At 34.6% G+C, this 22,192-nt stretch overlaps 1 protein-coding gene across 1 annotated transcript in view; it reads right to left on the reverse strand.

Annotated features, from left to right (window-relative positions):
* The window catches only part of LPCAT1 (lysophosphatidylcholine acyltransferase 1), a 177,977-nt gene that overhangs the window by 52,414 nt on the left and 103,371 nt on the right, over positions 1-22,192 (reverse strand). The window contains exons 4-5 of the mRNA XM_044665334.1: positions 13,367-13,479; positions 12,434-12,494 (exon numbers count right to left, since the gene is read on the reverse strand). Coding sequence (XP_044521269.1) covers positions 12,434-12,494; positions 13,367-13,479 — 174 coding nt within the window. The remainder of the gene's footprint in view (positions 1-12,433; positions 12,495-13,366; positions 13,480-22,192) is intronic.

Genomic DNA, 22,192 nt, shown 5'->3' on the forward strand with positions numbered 1-22,192 from the left:
TGTACTTTTTAAGTTCTCATAAAATAAAGAGTAAAAGAAAAAAAGCGTTACCTCAACTTATACAGCAGTTATCTTTAAGCTAGAAAACAGAAAAGCTATCAGACTAGCTCTTTTTGGATTATACATACCAGCCAAGCCAGTTGGTTGTTAATGCTTCCAGACGCTATGTTGCCCAAATAGAACAGAATTCATAACAACACAGCTCAGGCTAACTCTTTAAGCTAGGCAAACAAATCTAGTCAAATCACCAGGGAAATAAAGCATTTGCAAAGCCCCTTTTCCTTCTCATACCAGAGGTGGCAGCAGAGACACAGGTCCTCATGAAAAGTTTCACTTCTCTTCAAACCTAAGTGATGATGAAGGACAATATGAGGCTACGACTGAAGCTCTTGGCCAAATGAGAGATTTTTGACTCTCAGTGACTCATCTTTCATTTATAAAGCTTCAAGTCCTCCACTTTCCACTATCAAATCAACAAACCTGGAAATCAACAATCCTAATAAAATCATACCTCACTCACCAAATGTTTATCTCTGTGTATCTGTTTCCCTCTCTCTCTGTCTTCCTATCTCTCTTTTTCTGTCTTTCTTCTCTCTGTGCCTTTCATTTTTACCCTCTTCAATCACAAAAAAGTTATATTTGAATAAGCTGAGGTATCATAATATGTTGTAGTTCTGAAGTAGTCAATACATTCTTTGGTTTCTTTGAATGTTTCTTTATATGTATATTTCTCCAGCTTTTCCCAAAAAGTTCATTTTCTGCCTCTTTAAAACACCAAAATGTTCACACATAAGCAAGGCATCATTCTACATCATTCACATAGTTATTTGTCTTTAAAAATACATGCTAGTTCAGTTTATGTCTCAATCTGTTCAAATCCTAATTGAAAGTTCAGTTTTTTTTTCCAAACACATATATTAGCAGTTTTTATTAAAATTAAGTTCTCTTTCTACTAATTTTCAGTATAAGAATCTTCATCTAATAACTGTGGCAATACCTTATATCCTCCAATAATTACTATAAAATCCTTCCTATATATTTTTACTTTACAGAAAAATACTTGGTTTGCCTATTTCATCACTAACCTGTTCCATACATAAAAGGGGTTTTAAAAGTATAGCATATTTTACACACACACACACACACACACACACACACACACACACACACACACANATAGCATATTACACACACACACACACACACACACACACACACACACACACACACACACACATAATGTACATATTATTTATTACATATTCATACGAACTTATAATGGGAAGAAAGAGACTTGGACACCTGAACTATGAGTAAAATATGGATTAAAAATACTGAGAGAAGGAGGAAGGAAAGTAAGAAAAAGAAGGCAATGATAAAATTAGGGGTGAATAAAAAAGGGAGTAGATGAGATACAAGTTAAGGCACAAGGAAGGAAAAAGTTTATCATCATTATCAATTACTGAATTCTAGACCATCTCAATCCAATAAACATTTATTAAACACAAGTTATGTTCTAGACAATGGGAATATAAAGACAAAACAAAAACTGGAACTTGTCCTCAAGAAGCTTATATTCTTTTGGGAATGTAACCTATAAACAGTATATGCATGATTATTTGAAGAACTCTAACATCTGGGGGATTAGAAAAGACTTCAATAATATTTGAGCAGTAGTTAAAATGGTACAATTGAGAAGTAATAAAGCTGTACATTGGAGTGATGATGGTTATGTGAGTAAAAATAAAGAATTGAATGTGAGAGGTGTTGCAAAGGCAGTCAATAAGAATGAGCAATCGATTGGCTAAAGGGATGAAGGGTGAGGCAGAAGAAAAGTTGAGATGACAATAAGGTCCCAAATCTGGGCAACTAGGGAGATTTCAGTAGAAAATGGGAATTTTGAATCAGGGATAGCTTTACAGGGAAAATGACTTTTCTTTTATAAATGCTTATTTTTGAGAAGTATATAGAACATTTTGTTAGATTTTCAACAGTAATTGCTGATAGGGGATTCGAGCTGAGGTTCAGACCTTTATTATTTCTCACCTGGACTATATTATAATAACCTTCTCACTTTTCTCCCTGCCTGACATCTCTTTCCCACTTCATTTCATACTCTACTTAGCTGCCAAAGTAATTTTCCTAAATCATAGGTCTAATTATGTCACTCCCCTACTCAATAAAAAGCAACCTCCTATTAACTCGAGGATCAAATATCTTGTTTTTTCTAAAGCTGCTCACAACCTGGTCTCAACTTGCTTTCCAGTATTATTATTCCTCCACTTCATGAACTTTACTATCTAGCCAAATTGGATTTCTCACATATCACCTCATGAATAATACTCCATTTCTCATCTCTGTGCCTTTGCATAGACAGTCCCCCATACATGGAGTGTTCTCATTACTCATGGTTGTCTCATAGACTATTTTTATCCTTCAAGACTGCTCATGCAGCATCTAGTACATGAAGGCTTTCCTGTCTTCCAGAGTTACTTGCACTCTTCCTCCTCAAATTATCTTGTATTCGTTTTGCATATATTCTGTATATAGACAGTTCTGTCTTTACATAAATTTGCATTACATAAATTCAGCTTTTTGTAAAGAATTCTGAAAGACATGGGAAGATGTGATAGAAACATATATGAAGGGAATTTGGGAAAAGTTTGCCTGTAGTTGGTTCCTGATTTTTGTGGCTTTAACAAAGATTTAATGTTTGAAGAAGTGAATAACAAGATGGTAAAATTAATACAAATTAGAACTAGAAGTAGGTGAGAATGACATGGAGGAGTTAACTGACTCTCACTGAGATCTGTCTAATTAGGGTCTGACTGAGCTGCTAGTTTCAGATTGCAGAAGAGGAAAGGGAAGTTTCAGAACTGAGGCTGAATCAAAAAGTTCATAAGGAAATAGTAGGCAGAAGCATTCATCATATAAAAGAATTATTTTCTTGTATGAAAAAGATGTATCCAAATACTTCAAGATTTTTAAAAGTTCAAAGACCAATTGAGGATATTGCTTGTTATCATCAGATATACAAGGGAAAAAGAGAGCCACTGTCCAAAACATCTCTCAATATTCATTAAAAAGTTGTGCAACCCTACACCAAGATAAATTCGGAATGGGTGAATGACTTGAATATAAAGACGGAAACTATAAGAAAATTAGGTGAACATAGAATAGTATACCTGTCATATCTATGGGAAAGGGAAAATTTTAAAACCAAGCAAGAGTTAGAAAAAAATTACAAAATATAAAAAAATAATTTTGATTATATTAAATTAAAAAGTTTCTGTACAAAGAAAAACAATGCAACCAAAAATCAGAAGGGAAACAACAAACTGGGAAAAAATCTTTATAACAAAAAATTCTGACAGGGGTCTAATTACTCAAATATACAAGGAGTTAAATCAATTGTATAAGAAATCAAGCCATTCCCCAATTGATAAATGGGCAAGAGACATGAATAGGCAATTTTCAGATAAAGAAATCAAAAGTATCAATAAGCACATGAGAAAGTGTTCTAAATCTCTAATAATTAGAGAAATGCAAATCAAAACAACTCTGAGGTATCACCTCACACCTAGCAGATTGGCTAAAATGAAAGAAGGGGAGAGTAATGAATGTTGGAGGGGATGTGGCAAAATTGGGACATTAATGCATTGCTGGTGGAGTTGTGAACTGATCCAGCCATTCTGGCTGGCAATTTGGAACTACGCCCAAAGAGCTCTAAAAGATTGCCTGCCCTTCGATCCAGCCATAACATTGCTGGGTTTGTACCTCAAAGAGATCATAGATAAACGGATTTGTACAAAAATATTTATAGCTGCGCTTTTTGTGGTGGCAAAAAACTGGAAAACGAAAGGATGCCCTTCAATTGGGGAATGGCTGAACAAACTGTGGTATATGCTGGTGATGGAATACTATTGTGCTCAAAGGAATAATAAACTGGAGGAATTCCATGTGAACTGCAAAGACCTCCAGGAATTGATGCAGAGTGAAAGGAGCAGAGCCAGAAGAACACTGTACACAGAGACTGATACACTATGATAGAATGTAATGGACTTCTGTACTAGCAGCAATGCAATGACCCAGGATAATTCTGAGGGACTTATGGAAAAGACACTACCCACATTCAGAGGAAGAAATGCAGGAGTGGAAACACAGAAGAAAAACAATCGCTTGAACACATGGGTTGATGTGGATGTGGTTGGGGATGTAGATTCAAAAGGACCACACCAATGCAACTATCAACAATATGTAAATAAGTCTTGATTGATGGCACACGTTAAAACCAGTGGAAATGTGCATTGGCTATGGGGAGAGGTTTGGGGGGGGGGGGTGAAGGGGAAAGTAAAAACATGAATCATGTAACCTGGAAAATTTTTCTAAAAAAATAAAATATTAAAACTTAAAAAAAATGTTGTGCAGCCAACTACTAGTGAAAAATGTTAAGTGTAGTGAGTGGGGTAGGGGGAACACACTGCACACCAATGTTAACTATATTGTATAGTATTTTGCATCCTTTATCATTAACTTTATCTTTCATTTCGCAACTATTTATTATCATGGTACAATTATTGAAAGTTTCCATTGTAGTATATTTTATGAATTATGTAAAGGTATTTTGTTTATGCTTTTGTTATTTAGGCTAAAGGAAATGAGTGTGTAGGGGCAAATTTACAATATGCAAAAATCACTTTAGAGGTCTGTAGAATGGTCCATGTTTAAAAAGTGGGAATTGTTGGCATCGATGTACATGCTGTCTCCCCAGTAGAATTTATGGCAGGAACTATTTCACTTTTGACACTTTATCCTAAGGGCTTAGCACAGTACTTAGAACATAGTGGGCCTCAATAAATGCTTGTGATTAATTCTTTAAGACAAATTGGGGAGGGAGAAGCTGGGTAGCTCAGTGGATTGAGAGCCAGGCCTAGCGACAGGAGGTCCTGAGTTCAAATCTGACCTCAAGACACTTCCTAGCTGTGTGAAACTGGGCAAGTCACTTAACCCCTATTGCCTAGCTCTTACCATTCTTCTGCCTTAGAACCAAAATACAGTATTGATTCTAAGGTGAAAGGTAAAGGTTTAAAAAAAAAAAAGACAAATTGAGGACTCGTGTATAGAAATAATTGAACTAATGGTAGCTGATGAAATAGAAAAAAGAAGTAGTGAAGAAAGAGAAGAGGGTTGAGGATAGATCTTTGGGGGGTTGGTATCCAATGGAATGGACAATACATGCTATAAAATTTCAGAGAAAAAAGTGTTTCTTAATTGGCAAAGCTTTCTAGGAGAGGGCCTTGGGCAGGAACTTTGAAAAAGATTAGGGCATGTGTAAGGAACTGGGGAAGACAATGAAAAAAGGAAAAGAAGAGGGTATTTCAGGTTTATGTTGGGATAAGGCGGCTATTTGTCTAATTCATACTTTTAAAAGAATTCACTCTGTAACATACTCAAGATGTTTTAGCTATTCTTTGAGGCTGGATCTTTATGTCTCTAGGGAGGGGGAAAGCACTACTTTCTACCTTTGTGTCACCCTGATTGTTAAGATTTTTTAATTCATTTGTTTTGATTTGTTTTTTTACCTTTTAAAGAAGCCACTTTTTGAAGTAACTACATACATTCAAATGTAGATAGTGTGGGTTGGTTGAAAAAAATGCTGGTTATTGGAGTTTGGAGAAACCTGATTTCAAATCTTGCCTCTAAAGAACTAAGTAAACAATATTGAGTGATTCAGCAAATCTCTCTAAGCCTGTCTCCTTATCTTTCAAACTGTGATAATACTTTCAGTATGTACCTTAATAGGTTGGTATGGTCCATAAAGTACTGTGATAACATTAAAATCCTATAAAAATGCCAGTGATTATTAATGTAATAAAATAAAATTGGTAACTAATAATTTGGATGAAGCCATAAATAGAATTTTTAAATATCAGCAAATGATATAAAGTTTATAAAAGATAGTTATGATTTTAATGATAAAGATCTGTAGCTTATCAATCACAATATTTTACATAGTTTGAGATAATCTCATTCAGATTCTACAAACACATCTTTTAAAAGAATCAATTTTATTTTTACTTTAAGTTCCAGATTATTTCCCTTCCACCACCCCTCTCTCATCCATTAAAAAGGTAAGAAATAGATACCCCTGCAAATCATATTTCTGTATTAGCTAAATTATGAAAAGATAACAGCAAGAAAAATAAAGAAAAATATGATTCAATCTGCACACTGCGTCCATCATGTCTCTCTGGAGGCAAATAGTCCTTTGGAGTTGTGGTAGATCATTGTGTTGATCAAAGTTTCTAAGTTTTTCCACAACTGATCATCATTTCAATATTGCTATTACTACATTGATTGTTCTCCAGATTCTGCTCACTTCACTTTGCTACAGTTTGCATGTCTTCCCAAGATTTTTCTGCATTTATCTCTTTCATTATTTCTGATAGCACAATAGTATTCCATCACAATCTTAAACCATAACCTTTTTAGCCATTCCCCAGTTGATGAACATCTCTTCAGTTTCCAATTTAATTGTACCATAAAAGGAACTGATACATATTTTTTATATTCCTGGGTCTTTTTCCTTTTATCTCTCTGGGGTACAGACCTAATAGTGGTCTAGTTGTTTCAAAGGGAACACATAGTTTTATAGCCCTTTGGGCATACTTCCAAATTGCTCTACAGAATGGTTGGAGTAGTTCACAGCTATTCCAACCATGGATTAGTGTACCTATTTTCTCAATCCCCTCCAGTATTTGTAATTTTCCTTTTCTCACATATTAGCCAATTTGATGAGAGTAAGTTGGAATTCAAACATGTCTTTCTGAATTGGCACAACCTGTAAGTAGATGGCACTACCATATTAAATTTCACTACTGTAAATTCCATGGAGAATTGTAGATCCTTTTCATGCCCTGGATTCTCAAATTCTTGTTGAGGCTTGTAGGGAAGTAGCAAATAACTTATTTATTTAGCAAATATTTATTTATACTCTGCTTATGATCTTTTCTTGTCCAACTGGTTCTGGGCTTCATTATGTGAAAAAACCAATCTCATTTGTCTACACATGGATTAGTATTTAAGATCATCCACATGTGACCCTTGACTCAGGTAGCATGGCAAGGAATGACAGCAAAGTATCCTCCTTACTCACTTTATAATCCCTCTAAATCAGAATTGTGACCTATGCTCAGGCTTGAAATTCTTGACGCCACCCTCCTCTTGCTCTCTTCACTAATGGGATGTCATAATGGTTTACCTGCTTTTTGATGCTTCTCTTAGCCAGAAGAACTAATTAAGAAATGCCACTATGCCTCAATATACTTTTGTCTTTTGTCTTTTATTTCTATATGTTACTTTGACCCTGTCTCTCCAATTAAATAGCAAGCTCCTAAAAAAAGCTTTTACTTCCTTCTTAATTCCATTAAATACTGGGACTGTCTTACATACAATAGTGCTTGATAAATATTGAATATTAAAATGTGGCATCACAAAATAGACATCAATAGTGAAAGAAGTTTCATTGAAAGGAAACATGAATCTCTACACATGCAAATGGTAGTGTAGTAGGGGACGTTTTCTTTCCTCCTATCTTTCTATCAGAATGGTTGTCCATTTCAGCTCTTTTGCCCTCCCACACAGAGCCAGCATTTAAGGGGACACAGCAACAACAGCCTAAGGGGGAAAGATTCTGCAGAGTTACTGTCTAAAACAATTTCAAATTCTATTACAAAGTCAGAGGCACATTAACTCTGTAAATGTATGACTAGTGAAATTTTGCCTACAAGGCATGCTATACCAGCTGCCTCCTGTTAGACTGGCTCCCTAATTTTAATGATCCACTTTCCTAGCCTTAGGTGCAAATGGTTTATCTAATCTCTCATTCCTATTCTAAGCAGCTCTTTTTTATCCCCAGAACCATCCCTTCTTGCTTTATTATCTCATAACTCATCCTGTTGTTCTGGGCAGCATGATACAATAGAGAAAGTAAGAAGACCTGGGTTTTAATCCTACCTCTGATGTACACTATTTGTATATGAGTCACTAGAACGCCCTGGGTTTTAAAAAATTATCTTTAAAATGAGAGAATTGAACAAGATGACTTCTAAGGTCCCCTTCTAGCACCTAGCTCTTTGTTACTTTCTAGACCCTATTCCATTCTCTCTTTTCTCTCTTTACACTGTCTTTTGGCAATTTCATTCACTCTGATGTCTCTTTATTTAGATGATTCCTAAATCAATTATCTTCAGCCCCAAATTCTTTTCTGAGCTCCAGTCCCGACATCTCAGTATTCAGTACCTGGATGAAACACTGCCACCTCAAACCAATATTTTTCAGAATTGAGCTTAGGTGTTCCAAAGTTGTTTTAGTCTGTGGCACCACCATTCATTAAATTTCTAATTTTTAGCTTTGGAATTATCTTTGCTTCTTGCTTTGCTCATATGGAATCAGTTACCAATTCCTATTTATTCTGCTCTTCTAATATCTTTACTGGCCATGCTTTCTTATTTATTCTCATGTCTACTTTCGTGGTCTTGCCACCCACTAGGGCTATGGCTATAATCTCTAAATAGATCTTCTTACTTTCACTCTTTTCTCCTCAAATCTATCTTTCATGATATCACTGCCAGAATAATATTTTCAAAGTTATACATGCTCTGTCTCTCAAATAATATTCAGATATCTTTGTCTGACATTCAAAAGCTCCTGCAGTCCTGTACCATTCAAGCTTTATCTCATAAGAGAGGTAAAGTGGCATAGTGGAGAGTGTTGGACCTGTCCAGATCCAAGCCAAGAAAAAGAGAGTTCAAATTTACCCTCAGATTCTTACTAGCTAGGTGACCCTGAGCAAGTCACTTAACTTCCTCAGTTTTTTGATTTGCAAAAAGGAATTATGATATCTACTTTACAGGGTTGTTGTGAAGATAAAATGAGATAACATTTGTAAAGTGTTTTGCAAAACAAAGCACTACATAAATCCTAGATACTATCATCTACCTTTATTATACTATACATTATACTACTACCATCTACCTTTCATGTAATGTGATCTAATGCCTAAATACATCACATGCTCTCTTTTATAAAACTATGCTTATGTTGACTCTTTTCTCGGTGACTTAGTATCCTCCTTCCTCTTTATCATCCATTATATTTCTACCAATCTTTCAAAGACAACTGAAATGCACTTCTCTCCATGAAGAGTTATGTGATACCTCAGCCCCTCCAAATCTGTAAGAGGGATAATTCATTCAAGGAGGCATTTCATAAACTCCTATTCTGTGTAGCACACTGTGTTAGATGGTGGCAACATCACCAAAAGTGGAACAGTTCCTGCCCTCAAGGAGCTTTCGTTCTAGTACTTATATTCAACTCTAGGCTGCACTCCTGACTTTCTAGATTTTTTCTGCCATGTCCCTCAAGTTTCATTATACCTCTGGATTTCTCATATTGGAAGTACCATCTGTCCCTGTTGCCTCTCCTTTTGATCAACTGGTTTCTCCTTGATTCTCCATTCTAAGGAGGACACCCAGGTCAGTCACATCTTAATTCCTCTCTGGGTTGCATTCCTGACTCTGGATTTTCCTTACCATGCCCCTGCATTAGTGTCCTACAAGAACATGTGAACAAATTAAAGTTACTTTAAAATAAATCACTCCACACAAAAATAATGTCCTTAAATTTAGCTTTCAAGATAACTAAGCTTCTTAGTCATCTGGCTTATATCCTTATTGACTTAAAATAGAATGCCACTTATTTTTTTACTTGATGATGGTAACCATTAATAGACTTTTCCATATGATGTAAGCTATTTCTTTTTTGTCTTTGAATCTAAAGAACTTAGAGAGTGCTACAATACATAAAATTAAAAATTTAATAAGTATTTGAAGTATCACAGATCCAGAATCTAAACCAACTGTTCTTTCCCCCTTCCCACCCCAGGTCATCTGAATTAAATTCATTAATAGCTGATATATTTAGAGCTTTAAGGTTTGCAAAGCACTTTACATACATTACTATATGTAGTCCTCATAATAACCATGTAAAGTAATGGCCAGAGAAATTAGCCCCTGTATTTTATAGATGAGACAACTTGTGTGAGGTTAGATGACTTGCTCAAGGTCAAACAGCTAGCAAGCATCTGAAGCAAATTTCAAAGTCTTCCTCACTCCAAGTGTAGAATTCTAGCTATTCTGCTATACTGCCACTGGAATCAAATCGAGTTTTAAAAAACATAAGAATGGACATCATCTATATGCCTAACATGGAATTTAGGCAGCAAAGATTTTTCTCCTCTCTTGCTCATATTCTGCATTTTTTTTCTCCCTACAAGTCAGTTATACCACCCTTCCTTTCAAAATTCTAACAACTGTTTTTAAAGCAAAGAATATTCTTTTTTAAAATTTTTTTAATTTTTTTTTAAACCCTTACTTTCTGTCTTGGAGTCAATACTGTGTATTGGCTCCAAGGCAGAAGAGTGGTAAGGGTAGGCAATGGGGGTCAAGTGACTTGCCCAGGGTCACACAGCTGGGAAGTGTCTGAGGCCAGATTTGAACCTAAGACCTCCCGTCTCTAGGCCTGGCTCTCAATCCACTGAGCTACCCCCAAAGCAAAGAATATTCTACAAGGTACTAAAAGTCAATTCAATTTTTGTAATCTGCTTCTTTCTAAGACTAACAATGAACATCTGAGACTGATGACTGAAAAGATATGTCCCCTCTATAAGAGACAGGGTAGTATTAATTATATCAATCAGAAACCATCTTTCTTATAGTAAATGGATTTGTACCATCATCCCAAGTTAATAAATTATTTTTATATATTATGTTTTTAAAATTGCTAAATGGTTACTAGCAAAATGCCCTAATTATAAGTATAGGTTTAGTACCAATTTTAAAAAGATCATATCAATTTCCATTTTGATGATTAATGCCAAAGGTGTTTCTTTTTCCTGCTTTGCTATATATGACCAAAATTAAAGCATTGCATATAAGCTATCAATAAATATTAGTCTATCAGTGGTCCATAGATCCTCTTTTCCAGTAATTACAATAGCATTGAGTGTTCATTTAAATGTTTCTGATAGTTTATTCTTGCCAGTTCCAGCAACAAGTTTTAGAAAGGATGAGCAATTAAAATTGCTCAGTGGACTAAGATGGAAGGTTCAGAGTGAAATATTTTAAATTATTCATATCTGAGCAAAAGCAGATATAAACATGAGAACAAGTGTGGAGACAAGGTGGAAGAAATATTAAGTTGTTTAGTGAACATTTAAAACACTAGACTTCAATGATGTCATGGAACAGTTTATGGAACTGATTTGTTCACAAACTAAACTAATTCTGCTAGAGACAGTGGACAAACTGTTCTCATGAGAACATGACACAAGTCTCTATATGTAGGTATATAGGATTTAGAGTTGTAAGGGACTTTTAGGATCATCTAATGCAAACCTCTCATTTTACAGATAAGAAAAGTTAAAATGACATGCCTGTGATGTATATGTGTATATGCACACATGACATGAGTGTTACTACATCTATACATAAATATTCATGCATGTACACATCTGTACATGTGTGTATGGTCTTTATGAGAATCTATAACAATGTAGATCTTTAAAGCTAACTGGATAATGTGCTAGAATCAATTGTACATAATTTGACTAAAAAGGTTTTATTTCTAAGGTTCAGCATGAAAAATATTTAGAACACTAAAAGGCTTGTGGTTTACACAAAACACTGCCTTTTTAAAATGTTTCAATAATAATAGGTTCAAATTACATTATGGTGACTTGTGTGGGTATTTGGTAAAAACCCAATGGCATCCTAATTCATATATAAACAGACTACCATTTATACAATAGTATGTCAAATAATATGTACATAAGCCTCTAATAGCAGTTCATACTTCTGTACATTTTAGACCTAAAAGTGCTCCACTAATACCAAACAGCAAGTCCTAATTCACGAAGTAGTAAGACCAAATTAGAAGCTTGTTATAAATTAAAACACTGACTATTGAACCTTGCCTTTAAAAAATAACATAAAGACAATACGACGTTAAATGGTGGTTACTTTCAAAAGTCTGCTCCATATAACTAACAGTAAAAAGAAATTTTAAAAATTCAATAATCATACACACATATAATCCTATTTTTCTCAGCTGCTTACATATGATGCAATCCTTAAATAAAGTTTCACTAAGTGGCTCAGCTTAATAACATTTTTTAAATGATGAAGTAACTGTCAGGATATAAGATGATAATATTATTTGTTCAATCATATTGTAAAATAATGCTTTTAAAATGAAAAATCTTTGGTAATAAAAAAAAATGAGAAAACATGACATTATCAGAAACAACAGTTGAGAATATATGCAATCTTTGCAAAGAAAAAAATATCATTTAAAAATTGAAGATAATGCCTACCAGGCTTGAAGGTAATGAGGCAGGTCCTGTTAGTGCAAGTTCCTTCTGGGAATATCATTATCTTGGAGTAAAAAAAAAAGTTTAACATTATTGAATATGTTTTAGAATTCACATGAAATAATGCTGATGTGTATTTTTCAAATTATTCCATTATCCAAATATTATGCAACATTTTAATAGTACTCAGCTAAAAAGAGTAAAGAAACACATTGTAAATAAGAATGCATGCATATGTATGCACATGTAGACACATACACACCAAATAATGGTGTCATTAAAAGTTGGAAGCATCCCAAATAAAACAAACCTAAATGTGTTTTTCCTTAAATTACATCAGTCAATATTACACTAGAAATTAAGCACAGAATATAATTTCAAAGTTGAAAATCCTTAAATCTTAGAAATTGGTTTCAATTTGGGAGGTGACAAAAACTGAAGAGATTTTTAATAATTTTTTTAAAGAACCACATAAAGATGACAATCAAAGCCACAATAGGAAAAGAGTAAAAATTTTGGGAACTTATGTTACCATTGCAGAAAGTAGTTATGGAATTATTTAGAATTTTTTCCAAAGCCAGTTAGCAAATCACACAAGAAAATTGGCCACTAAATAAGTAATATTTTTGGCCACAGCAACTTAAAACACTTATGCACTAAGGTATAGAGGAGCTGTGATCTGTATCAGTGGAAGAAATACCCATTCTGCTAAAATCACAGGTCTTCTGAATTGCTAAACTTCTAAAACATATGATTCTAAAGTATGTTCAGACAACCAAAAAGCATCAAATTTAATTGCAAGTCTAAATAACCCTGGCTTCACAATGAAAAGGCATGTATGTAGAAAACACTCCGGTTCTTTAATCCATTCTCTTCCTAATTTTAACATCTTTCGGACACAACATCTTTCAAAATAGGAACAAGATGCTGAGTTACCTGTGGCCATTTGCCATTTGACTGTGCACGCCTCTTTATTTCTTCAACAGTTTTTCTTCGAGAATCCTGGTCAGATCGGGATACAAATACTGGTCGTATATATTTTATCAGAGCTGCAAGGAAGTTATACAAATTACATATAACAATGTAGTACCATTTTGAGGAAGGGTATTATTGGGGACCTAGGGAATTACTTAATCATTGGTCCAAAAAATATGTGGAAAAAAGAAAAATTCTCAAAATTCATGTAAAATCATATAAGAAAAAGACATCCAATAAGGTAAGCAACTATGAATGTACTAAAGATTTAAGAGTTAATGGTTTCATAGTTATCATATGGCTACATTACCAGACTAGTTGAAATGAGTCAACCCTTTGTTATCTATAGAGGTATATCTTTAAGGGTAGAGTAGAACAGAGACACAAATATCCCAAACACATGTATATTGACAACACTAAAAACACTTATCTTTGTCATAAGCCAATTATAAATGAACATTTTAATTACTCATGAAATGTTGATTATAAAAATAAAGTCTATTGGAAGCTATTCCTAAGAGGAATTGTCCACAGGGAAGTATTATCTCATAAGCATAAGCAGAAATAGGAATACTTAAAAAAATGGGCTGTGGGGACATTCACATTTTCCCAATTTCTAAAACTGAAGAACATGATCTTTGAAGATCATTTAAAATAAGACTGGTTGTTGTGAAAAACCAGTGGATGGCTTGTGTAGTAATTATCTATACTACATATAATTTTTATTTCAGATAGATATCTGTGTTTTTATAAATATTTATGTTTTCTGTAACCCTACAAAGATGATTATTAGTTTTCCTTGGGAATTCATTCAAGTAAGAGTATTGTCATTATCATCACACAGCAGCGAGTATTCATACAGTTTTTAAAGTTTGCAAAGTCCTTTACATGTATTATTTTTTGGATCTTCAAGACAATCCTGCAAGGAAGCTATTATTACTCCCATTTTATATGAGAAAAACTGAAGGAGAAAGTTTCCTAGCTACCTACTCTGCATTAAATGAGTTCAAAGCACCAAGCCTAAACGAGGTACAACCTAATGTAATGAAAGAACTTAAGAGTTGTGATTCACTGTTTAGTTATCTCTGAGAAATCATGGAGATGAGGGAGGTGTTAGAAAACTGGAAACGGACAAATGCCTTGATTTTCTAAAAAAGTAAATTCTAAGAATTATAGAACAAAAACTTCTTTAATGTGCTAGTAAGCACAGTTTGCTGTCATTTAGAGAACAAAGTAGTGATCAGTTATAGCAAACATGATTTTAAAAAATCTTAATAAAATTATTAGTCTGGCAAACTTGGTGGCATAGCTGTATTTACGAAGCTTTAAAAATAATTTAAAGATAGATTCCCTTGCAATAACCTGATGAAGTAAGTAGATATTGCATATCATACTCATTATGTTTAAAACTACAATCTTTTAAAATTAGAATGTCAGAGATTAAAAGTCATATTATTCATTCTACAATTGATGATCCTATGGTCCAGAGACATTTAATGATTAAAACCTCAGATTCTGCCTAGCTGTATGAACCTGAGCAAATCACTTAACCCCCATTGCGTAGCCCTTCCTGCTCTTTTGCCTTGGAACCAATACACAGTATTGATTCTAAGATGGAAAGTAACCCCAGGACCTCCCAATTCTAAGCCTGTTATTCAGTCCACTGAGCCATGTAGCTGCCCACTTATACTCATTTTTATTTGTGGAAACAGAATAGAATGCTGCAGATTTGTTGTACTTTGATTCTGGAGACGTGTACATGGCAGTTTAATGTTGCACTCTTGCAAAAAAGAAGCAGATATATGAACTGGATGCTCATTAAGGGGAGAGGGATAATTTTATTTATATCTTTGTATTCTTGATGTCTAGCTTGGTGCCTGGCAAACATTAAGCACTTAAATACTTGCTTGCTTGATTCATATAGTAAGATGGTTTCATAGCTGAATGGAAGAACCATAGTGCCCAAAGAGTATTCACAAATCGATTTCAGCCTAGTTGAATGAAAATGTTCTTGCCCCAAGAGTCCTACTCTTGGTATAGTGCTCTTAGAGAGCATGGGTTTGCCTGGAGATGAGGTTATAACTGTTATCATTGCAAAAGTACAGAGAAAGAAACTTTAGTTGTTTTCAGTTAGAGGTATAACAAATAGGTTTATCAAAATTTCCAGATGGCAAAACTGGAAAAAAGTTAACATGAGGGATCACAGAATTGAGATTCAAAAATAATAATTATGGGGAGAAATTATGGGTAGGACTGATATAAATGAAACTGAACATTAGTAGGTGGATTTTTCACTTTGTTTTTTTTATATTCAGGGCCTAGCATAAAGCCGTAGCATGCAGTAGGTGATTAATATATTTTTTTAATTGAATGGCTGACTTTAGGGCAATAAAACACTGGCAAGGTGTCAAAAAGCCCCAGGGCTGTAGTTGATTATAAAGTTAGGGATTCAACAGTACATAGGTACCCCCAAAACTAGCATCATCTAGAGTTACAGGCTTTCTACACAATTACATTACCCAAAAATACAGTGAGCTGAACTATCTGAGGATACACAATAACCAGAAAAACCATGTAATATGAGAATGTCTACTCAAAGAGGGAATGGTTAGCTTTGAGGAGAGAAAATTTAAAAAGAGTGTGGTAATCATATTTAAATATTTGAAATGTTATCTATGAGAAATAATAAATTTATTCTATGTGCCTAACAAAGGGCAGAATAGGAGCCAAGGATAAACACTATATGTGGATTAAATTGGACTCAATAGAGTCTTTCTAACAATTAGAGCTATGCAAAAAATGGAAGAGGCTACTGGGTGAGAGAATGAGCTCCATACTACTGGAAATGCTTAGTCAGAGGCTACATATCCATTATGGGAAGTTAAATCAGATGACCTCTAAGGTCTCTTCAAATTCTAAAAGTCTGTTATGATGGCTGAACTTTTTATGTCAACCCAAAGCAGGAAGATCTGTACTATTTGATGTAATAGTACTGGAGGGAAATGTGTGTTTTTACCACTCACTACAGTTATGAATAATTACAGAGTAATATATTTTCATGGATAAACTTATAGCTTTATCCTGAATAGCCACAATTATATTACTGTTTATATCTTTCATGTGGGTAAAAAATTGTGAAGACATTTCATTCCATGGTTATGCTTCTTTAAATATACATATCCGTATTTAACGGTAATGCAGATGGTAATATCTTTTAATAACAGCCATCTTTAAATGGCTAGCATTATGGTTAGTTTGAAACCAAAGAAGCCCTAGAAGAGGAAAAAAATCATGTCAAATGAGAACATTGGAGAAAGAAAAAAAGTCTTTAAAAGTAACTTTAAAAATGTATGTATGTTATTTATAGGTTTAAAAGGCAATAAAGGAGGATATTTTAACCCTGATCCTAACAAATACTTTCCATGTGAGTTTTTAAGAATCAGTTCTGGCTCCTTATTTTTTAATAAAACTTGAGATTTTGGCTTACCTCTAATTTCTCAAAATCTTCTGAAGCCTTCTGCATCAGATACTACCTTTTATAAAAATCTATTTATAGGGGGCAGCTGGGTAGCTCAGTGGATTGAGAGCCAGGCCTAGAGATGGGAGGTCCTAGGTTCAAATCCGGCCTCAGACACTTCCCAGCTGTGTGACCCTGGGCAAGTCACTTGACCCCCATTGCCTACCCTTACCACTCTTCCACCTATAAGTTAATACACAGAAGTTAAGGGTTTAAAATGAAAAAAAAAAAATCTATTTAGCTGAAGGCAAGAAAGCATCATAGGATTTAGAGCTAGAAGTGATTTTAGCAATTATCTAGACCAGTGATGGGCAAACTTTTTAAAGAGGGGGCCAAAGGAAAGGAAATGCTCATCTGTCAGGCTGTTTCTAAGGCAACTCTTTCGAAGTTTCATTGTATTGTATCCCACTCATTGCATTTGTCAGATTAGGAATAATGTCTCTCAGCCAGATAGAACATTTCAGGGGGCTGCATCTGACCCGCAGGCCATAGTTTGCCCATCACAAATCTAGACCAACTCTCTGACTTTACTAAAAAGGAAACTAAGCCCTAAAGATTTTGCCCAGGTGACAGAGATAATAAGAAATACTCCAGCTAACATAATTTTTTCTGTTTCACTAAAGTCTATCATTGTCTCTCTTAATGCTTCATTTGTTTTGATACTTGTATAAACTTTTATATGAGGGTTTTGTTCCTGGATTGAAAAGGTGATATAATGAAAAAAAAATGCTTAGGAAAGCAAAGTTTTAGTGCTTGCTCTGCACCCGACTCATTATATGATATTTAAGCTCTGACATTCTAATTTTAAAAGATTGTACTTTTAATCATAATGAAGTTATCAACCAGTAAGGTTAGAAACATATGAAAGTATTTCAGGAGTAAGCTCAATTGAAAATCCCTAAATTTTAGAATGAGCAGCCTCAGAAGGATTATCTAGGGTATTTAAAAAGCCTTCTGCTAAGCAGAAACTTTTATTAGAATACTGAATCTTTGAATATACTAATACCTGGATTTGAATAAGAGTGTCACATTTTATTTTATTTTTTAAATTTTTATTTAATTAATTAATTTAGAGTATTTTCCCGTGGTTACATGATTTGTATTCTTTTCCTCCCTCCCATAGCTAACAAGCAATTCAACTGGCCTTTACATGTGTTACTGATCAAGACCTATTTCCATATTATTATTTGCAATAGAGTGATCATTTAGAGTCTACATCCCCAGATAGTTGCATTTTAAGCATATTTTCCCTGTGTGCTTCAAAATACCATCACGGTACTCATTAAAAACTTTTTAGCAGTTTGTAAAATTTGCTTTGTCTCCCTTATTTTCCTTTAACAATCAAACTAATGTTCGCTTCATGCTCCTTTACTCCCAACCTACCTCTTCTTACCTCCTGTATTACCCTGCCTACTGATCTTCCTTTTGTAATTCTAGTGGTACTAAAGTAGTCCATTTCGACATTGAACAAACTTTAAATACATCTGAAATTCTAATTGCTTTGAATTTAGAACTTTAATAGCACCCAAATCAGGATGAAGAGCAAAGCAATGCTTCAAGTAACTGTATCAGCCTGAACAATCTCATGAACTATGGATCGAGCTATGCTAACTAGAATGATTAAACAGCAAATTCATGGCTCTGGATGTCTTGTTTTCTGAATAGCTATAATATGAAAGACGCAATAAAGAACACATAAGATACATAATCCTTTTTTAAAATTCTATGAAACAAGATGATAGCTCTATATTTTGCCTGTTATATAACTGATTCTTTGCTATGTCTAAAAACTTGGTTGGAAACGCATAGTCCAAATGCTATCATAAGCAACTTTTGATGAGTGATTAATTACCATTCAATCTGAGAAAAAGTTTTCATAAGGAAATAGGGCTTGAAAGTTCCTTTTAATGAACTGTAAAGCTCACAGAACTTCTAAAACTGAAAAAAGTCTCATTAATGAAACAGAACTATTACTATCATTATGCTAACAATCAATTAAGAACTGAATGGTACAGAGGGTGATGGATCTCTATCCTCTTAAAAGCATTTCTTCCTAGCAACAAAAAAAAAGAATGCCAGTATAACAGAGATCAAGAAAGCCAAGTCATTACAAGCCTTTTTACTTTTGTCAATATCTTTTTTTCTCCCTAGATATTTTAGATCTCCACCCTTCAATTTATCTCATCAAATAGTCTAGGCCAGTGATTCCCAAAGTGGGCTCTACTGCCCGCTGGTGGGTGCTGCAGCAATCCAGGGAGACAGTGATGGCCACACTTTTTTTGTATTACATTCTATTCTGAGTTCAATAAATAGTTTCATAATTTCCAGGGGGTGCCAAGTAATATTTTTTCTGGAAAAGGGGTGGTAGGCCAAAAAAGTTTGGGAACCATTGGGCTAGGCTTTTAAGAGTTGGTAATTCGGTGGATGACAAAATAACCTTTAGAAAACATATCCTGATTCAGTGTATTTCTGAAAAGAAATTGATTAGTAAAATTAAATAGTCCATAAAAAACTGCCATTTTATCTTACATCTACCTCAAAGATATATAATTTAAGATCCCTATAATTAACTTATTAAACACAAAGATTTTCTCCTCTATTTATAATATAGTGGGAAGAAAATTAGAAGTCAGAGGACCTCAGTCCTCTGGTAATGTTGGACATGTCACAATCTTTTTAGGCTTTAATTTCCTTATTTACAAAATGAAGAGGTTGGACACAAATTTGGAAGTCTCTCTCATCTATATTGACCTACATCTAAATTATCTCTAAAAAAATAAAAAAAATTATATATATATATATATATATATATATATATATATATATATATATATCCATCCAAGAAATTGCAATGTGTATGCATACATGGGCACAGGAATAGAGAGTGAGTAGGCCTTTGGATTAGTGGTCAGAAATGGCACATTACAGATTGCTTGCTCGCCTGGGTTGCCTTGAGTGGTATAAGGAATATAATAAATAACAAGCCTGAGCAACTTAATGAATATAAGCAGTGAGGGAGAAAGGAGAGCCAAAAACAACTCTGAGGTTACAAACTAAGGAGGACTGAGAAAATAGGGGTGCCTTGGTTAGAAACAGGGAAATCTAAGGGAAGGGCTGGGGTGGGGAGTAGTGACTAGATGTAGAATCATAGATGCTCTTGGGATAACCAGGTTTAGCAAGCAGTCAGTAAATCAAAACTAGAGTTCAGGGGAAGATTCAGACTGGATTAAGGAATTATCTGAATAGGAAATAGATAATATAAAAATCACCTAAAGCATTTTTTCCACTTAGCAATCAGTAAGATTTCCTTTGTCTACTTTACATTGCTTTCCCTAATATCTGACTCTTTTATAACAATAGGAAATGAAAAGTTCTGAGTAAAGATGTATTTTTGTGCTGTCAAATACATTTTAAAACTCTATATTACCACTTCATTATATCCTTCAGAAAAAAACTGTCATTAAAAAAAAAACCTTGCCTTCCATCTTAGAATCAATATTGTGTGTATTGAGAGAAGGCAGAAGACTAGTAAAGGCTAGACAATGGGAATTAAAGTGCCCAGGATCACTCAGCTAGGAAGTGTCTGAAGTTTTAGTCAATTTTTAAATTATAGAGTGAATGAAAGATAGCAGTGACATTGTTCAAAAAGCTTTGGATTTGAAGTCTTTGTTATAGATGGTGTGCATTGGATAGTAGTTCTCAGTTTACACAGAAGATCTCTGCCTACTAAATTCATTGGTGAACATCATGAGAAAGGAATGTTCTACACTTAGTGATATAAACTTGGTGATTAGAGTTTTACTGGAAATTGTTAAGAGATAGAATAAGATCAATAGAAATGATATTAAGAAATAATTGCAATATCTGACCACAAAATTAGACTGTATGGAAGCACAATACATGGAATTAGCAAAAGCAAAAACAACCATGCAGGGAATAGTGGAACAAGAAGTAGCAAGGTTGGAGGGTGCAGAGAAATCTGCTGCACCAACAAAGCTCCAACTAGAGACTTAAGCAATGGAAACAAACCCTGCACACGTTTCCTCTATAGGAAATCCCAGTGGTTTCACCAGACATGGGGATCTAGCATATAAGAGCCCACAAGAGGTTTACTCAGGCAGACCTCGATGCCAGAAAAAAAGAATTCTGAAATTTGAGGATGAACCAATGCAAGTAGTTAGGGAGTTTTAAAGGGTTCTTAAAATCTTTGATCCTCTGTATCAGGACTGTGAAGTTTTGATGGACAAAGTCCTGACAAAATGTGAAAAACAGAGAATTATTGAGGAAACCAAGAAAAATCCCACAATTACCAACTGGCCATAAACTGACCCACAATGAGAATACTCCTCAGTTGCTGCTTACAGGGAATTGGGCATGGCAAGAGAAGCTATACTTGAGACCAGGAAGGTGAATTCCAAATGCCCGGGGACTTGGTCAAAGTTTGAGTTCCTTAGGCAGGAGGTGGGAGAGACTCCAGCTAGTTTCCTAGACCGAGTGATAGATTGCAGTGAAAAATGGCTAGGATTTCATTTATTGACAGATGATAACATCAGCCATATATGCTGTCAGTTTGTCAAGAATGTCTGACCTGGGGCAGCTGGGTAGCTCAGTGGAGTGAGAGTCGGGCCTAGAGACAGGAGGTCCTAGGTTCAAACCCGGCCTCAGCCACTTCCCAGCTGTGTGACCCTGGGCAAGTCACTTGACCCCCATTGCCCACCCTTACCAATCTTTCACCTATGAGACAATACACCGAAGTACAAGGGTTTAAAAAAAAAAAAAAGAAAGAAAAAAAAAAAAAAAAAAAAAAAAGAATGTCTGACCTACTGTAAGAAATTTCTTTAGAAGCAGCTGCCCAGATTAGTTTTCTATGGGGCTAGAAAAACTTAAGAGAGTTGCAATCTATATATGGCAGGATGAAAGAGATAGGAAATCAGATGAAAAAACAGATGTGATAGGCAATTTAACTAGAGAAATCAAGGAACTAAAACAAAACTAAAAGAAAATGATATCCAGCAGGTCAAAGCTATAGCAGCTTTAAGATCATACAGGTCTCCTAGGAATAATTTCAACACTAGACAGTTTAGGCAGAATCCATCTAGATGTTACTTATGTAATAGAGTGGGCCACATGATGAGAGATCGTAGGTTCAGGGGACAGTTCTCTGGACAAGGTTACAGGGGAAACCGAGGCAGCCCATTCAATAACTATAGCGGGTTTAGGCAAAACAACTATGGCTATAACAACCGGTTCAACAATAGCTTTAATGGGTA

The sequence above is a fragment of the Gracilinanus agilis genome, chromosome 1 (assembly GCF_016433145.1).
Source record: "Gracilinanus agilis isolate LMUSP501 chromosome 1, AgileGrace, whole genome shotgun sequence".
NCBI lineage: Eukaryota > Metazoa > Chordata > Mammalia > Didelphimorphia > Didelphidae > Gracilinanus > Gracilinanus agilis.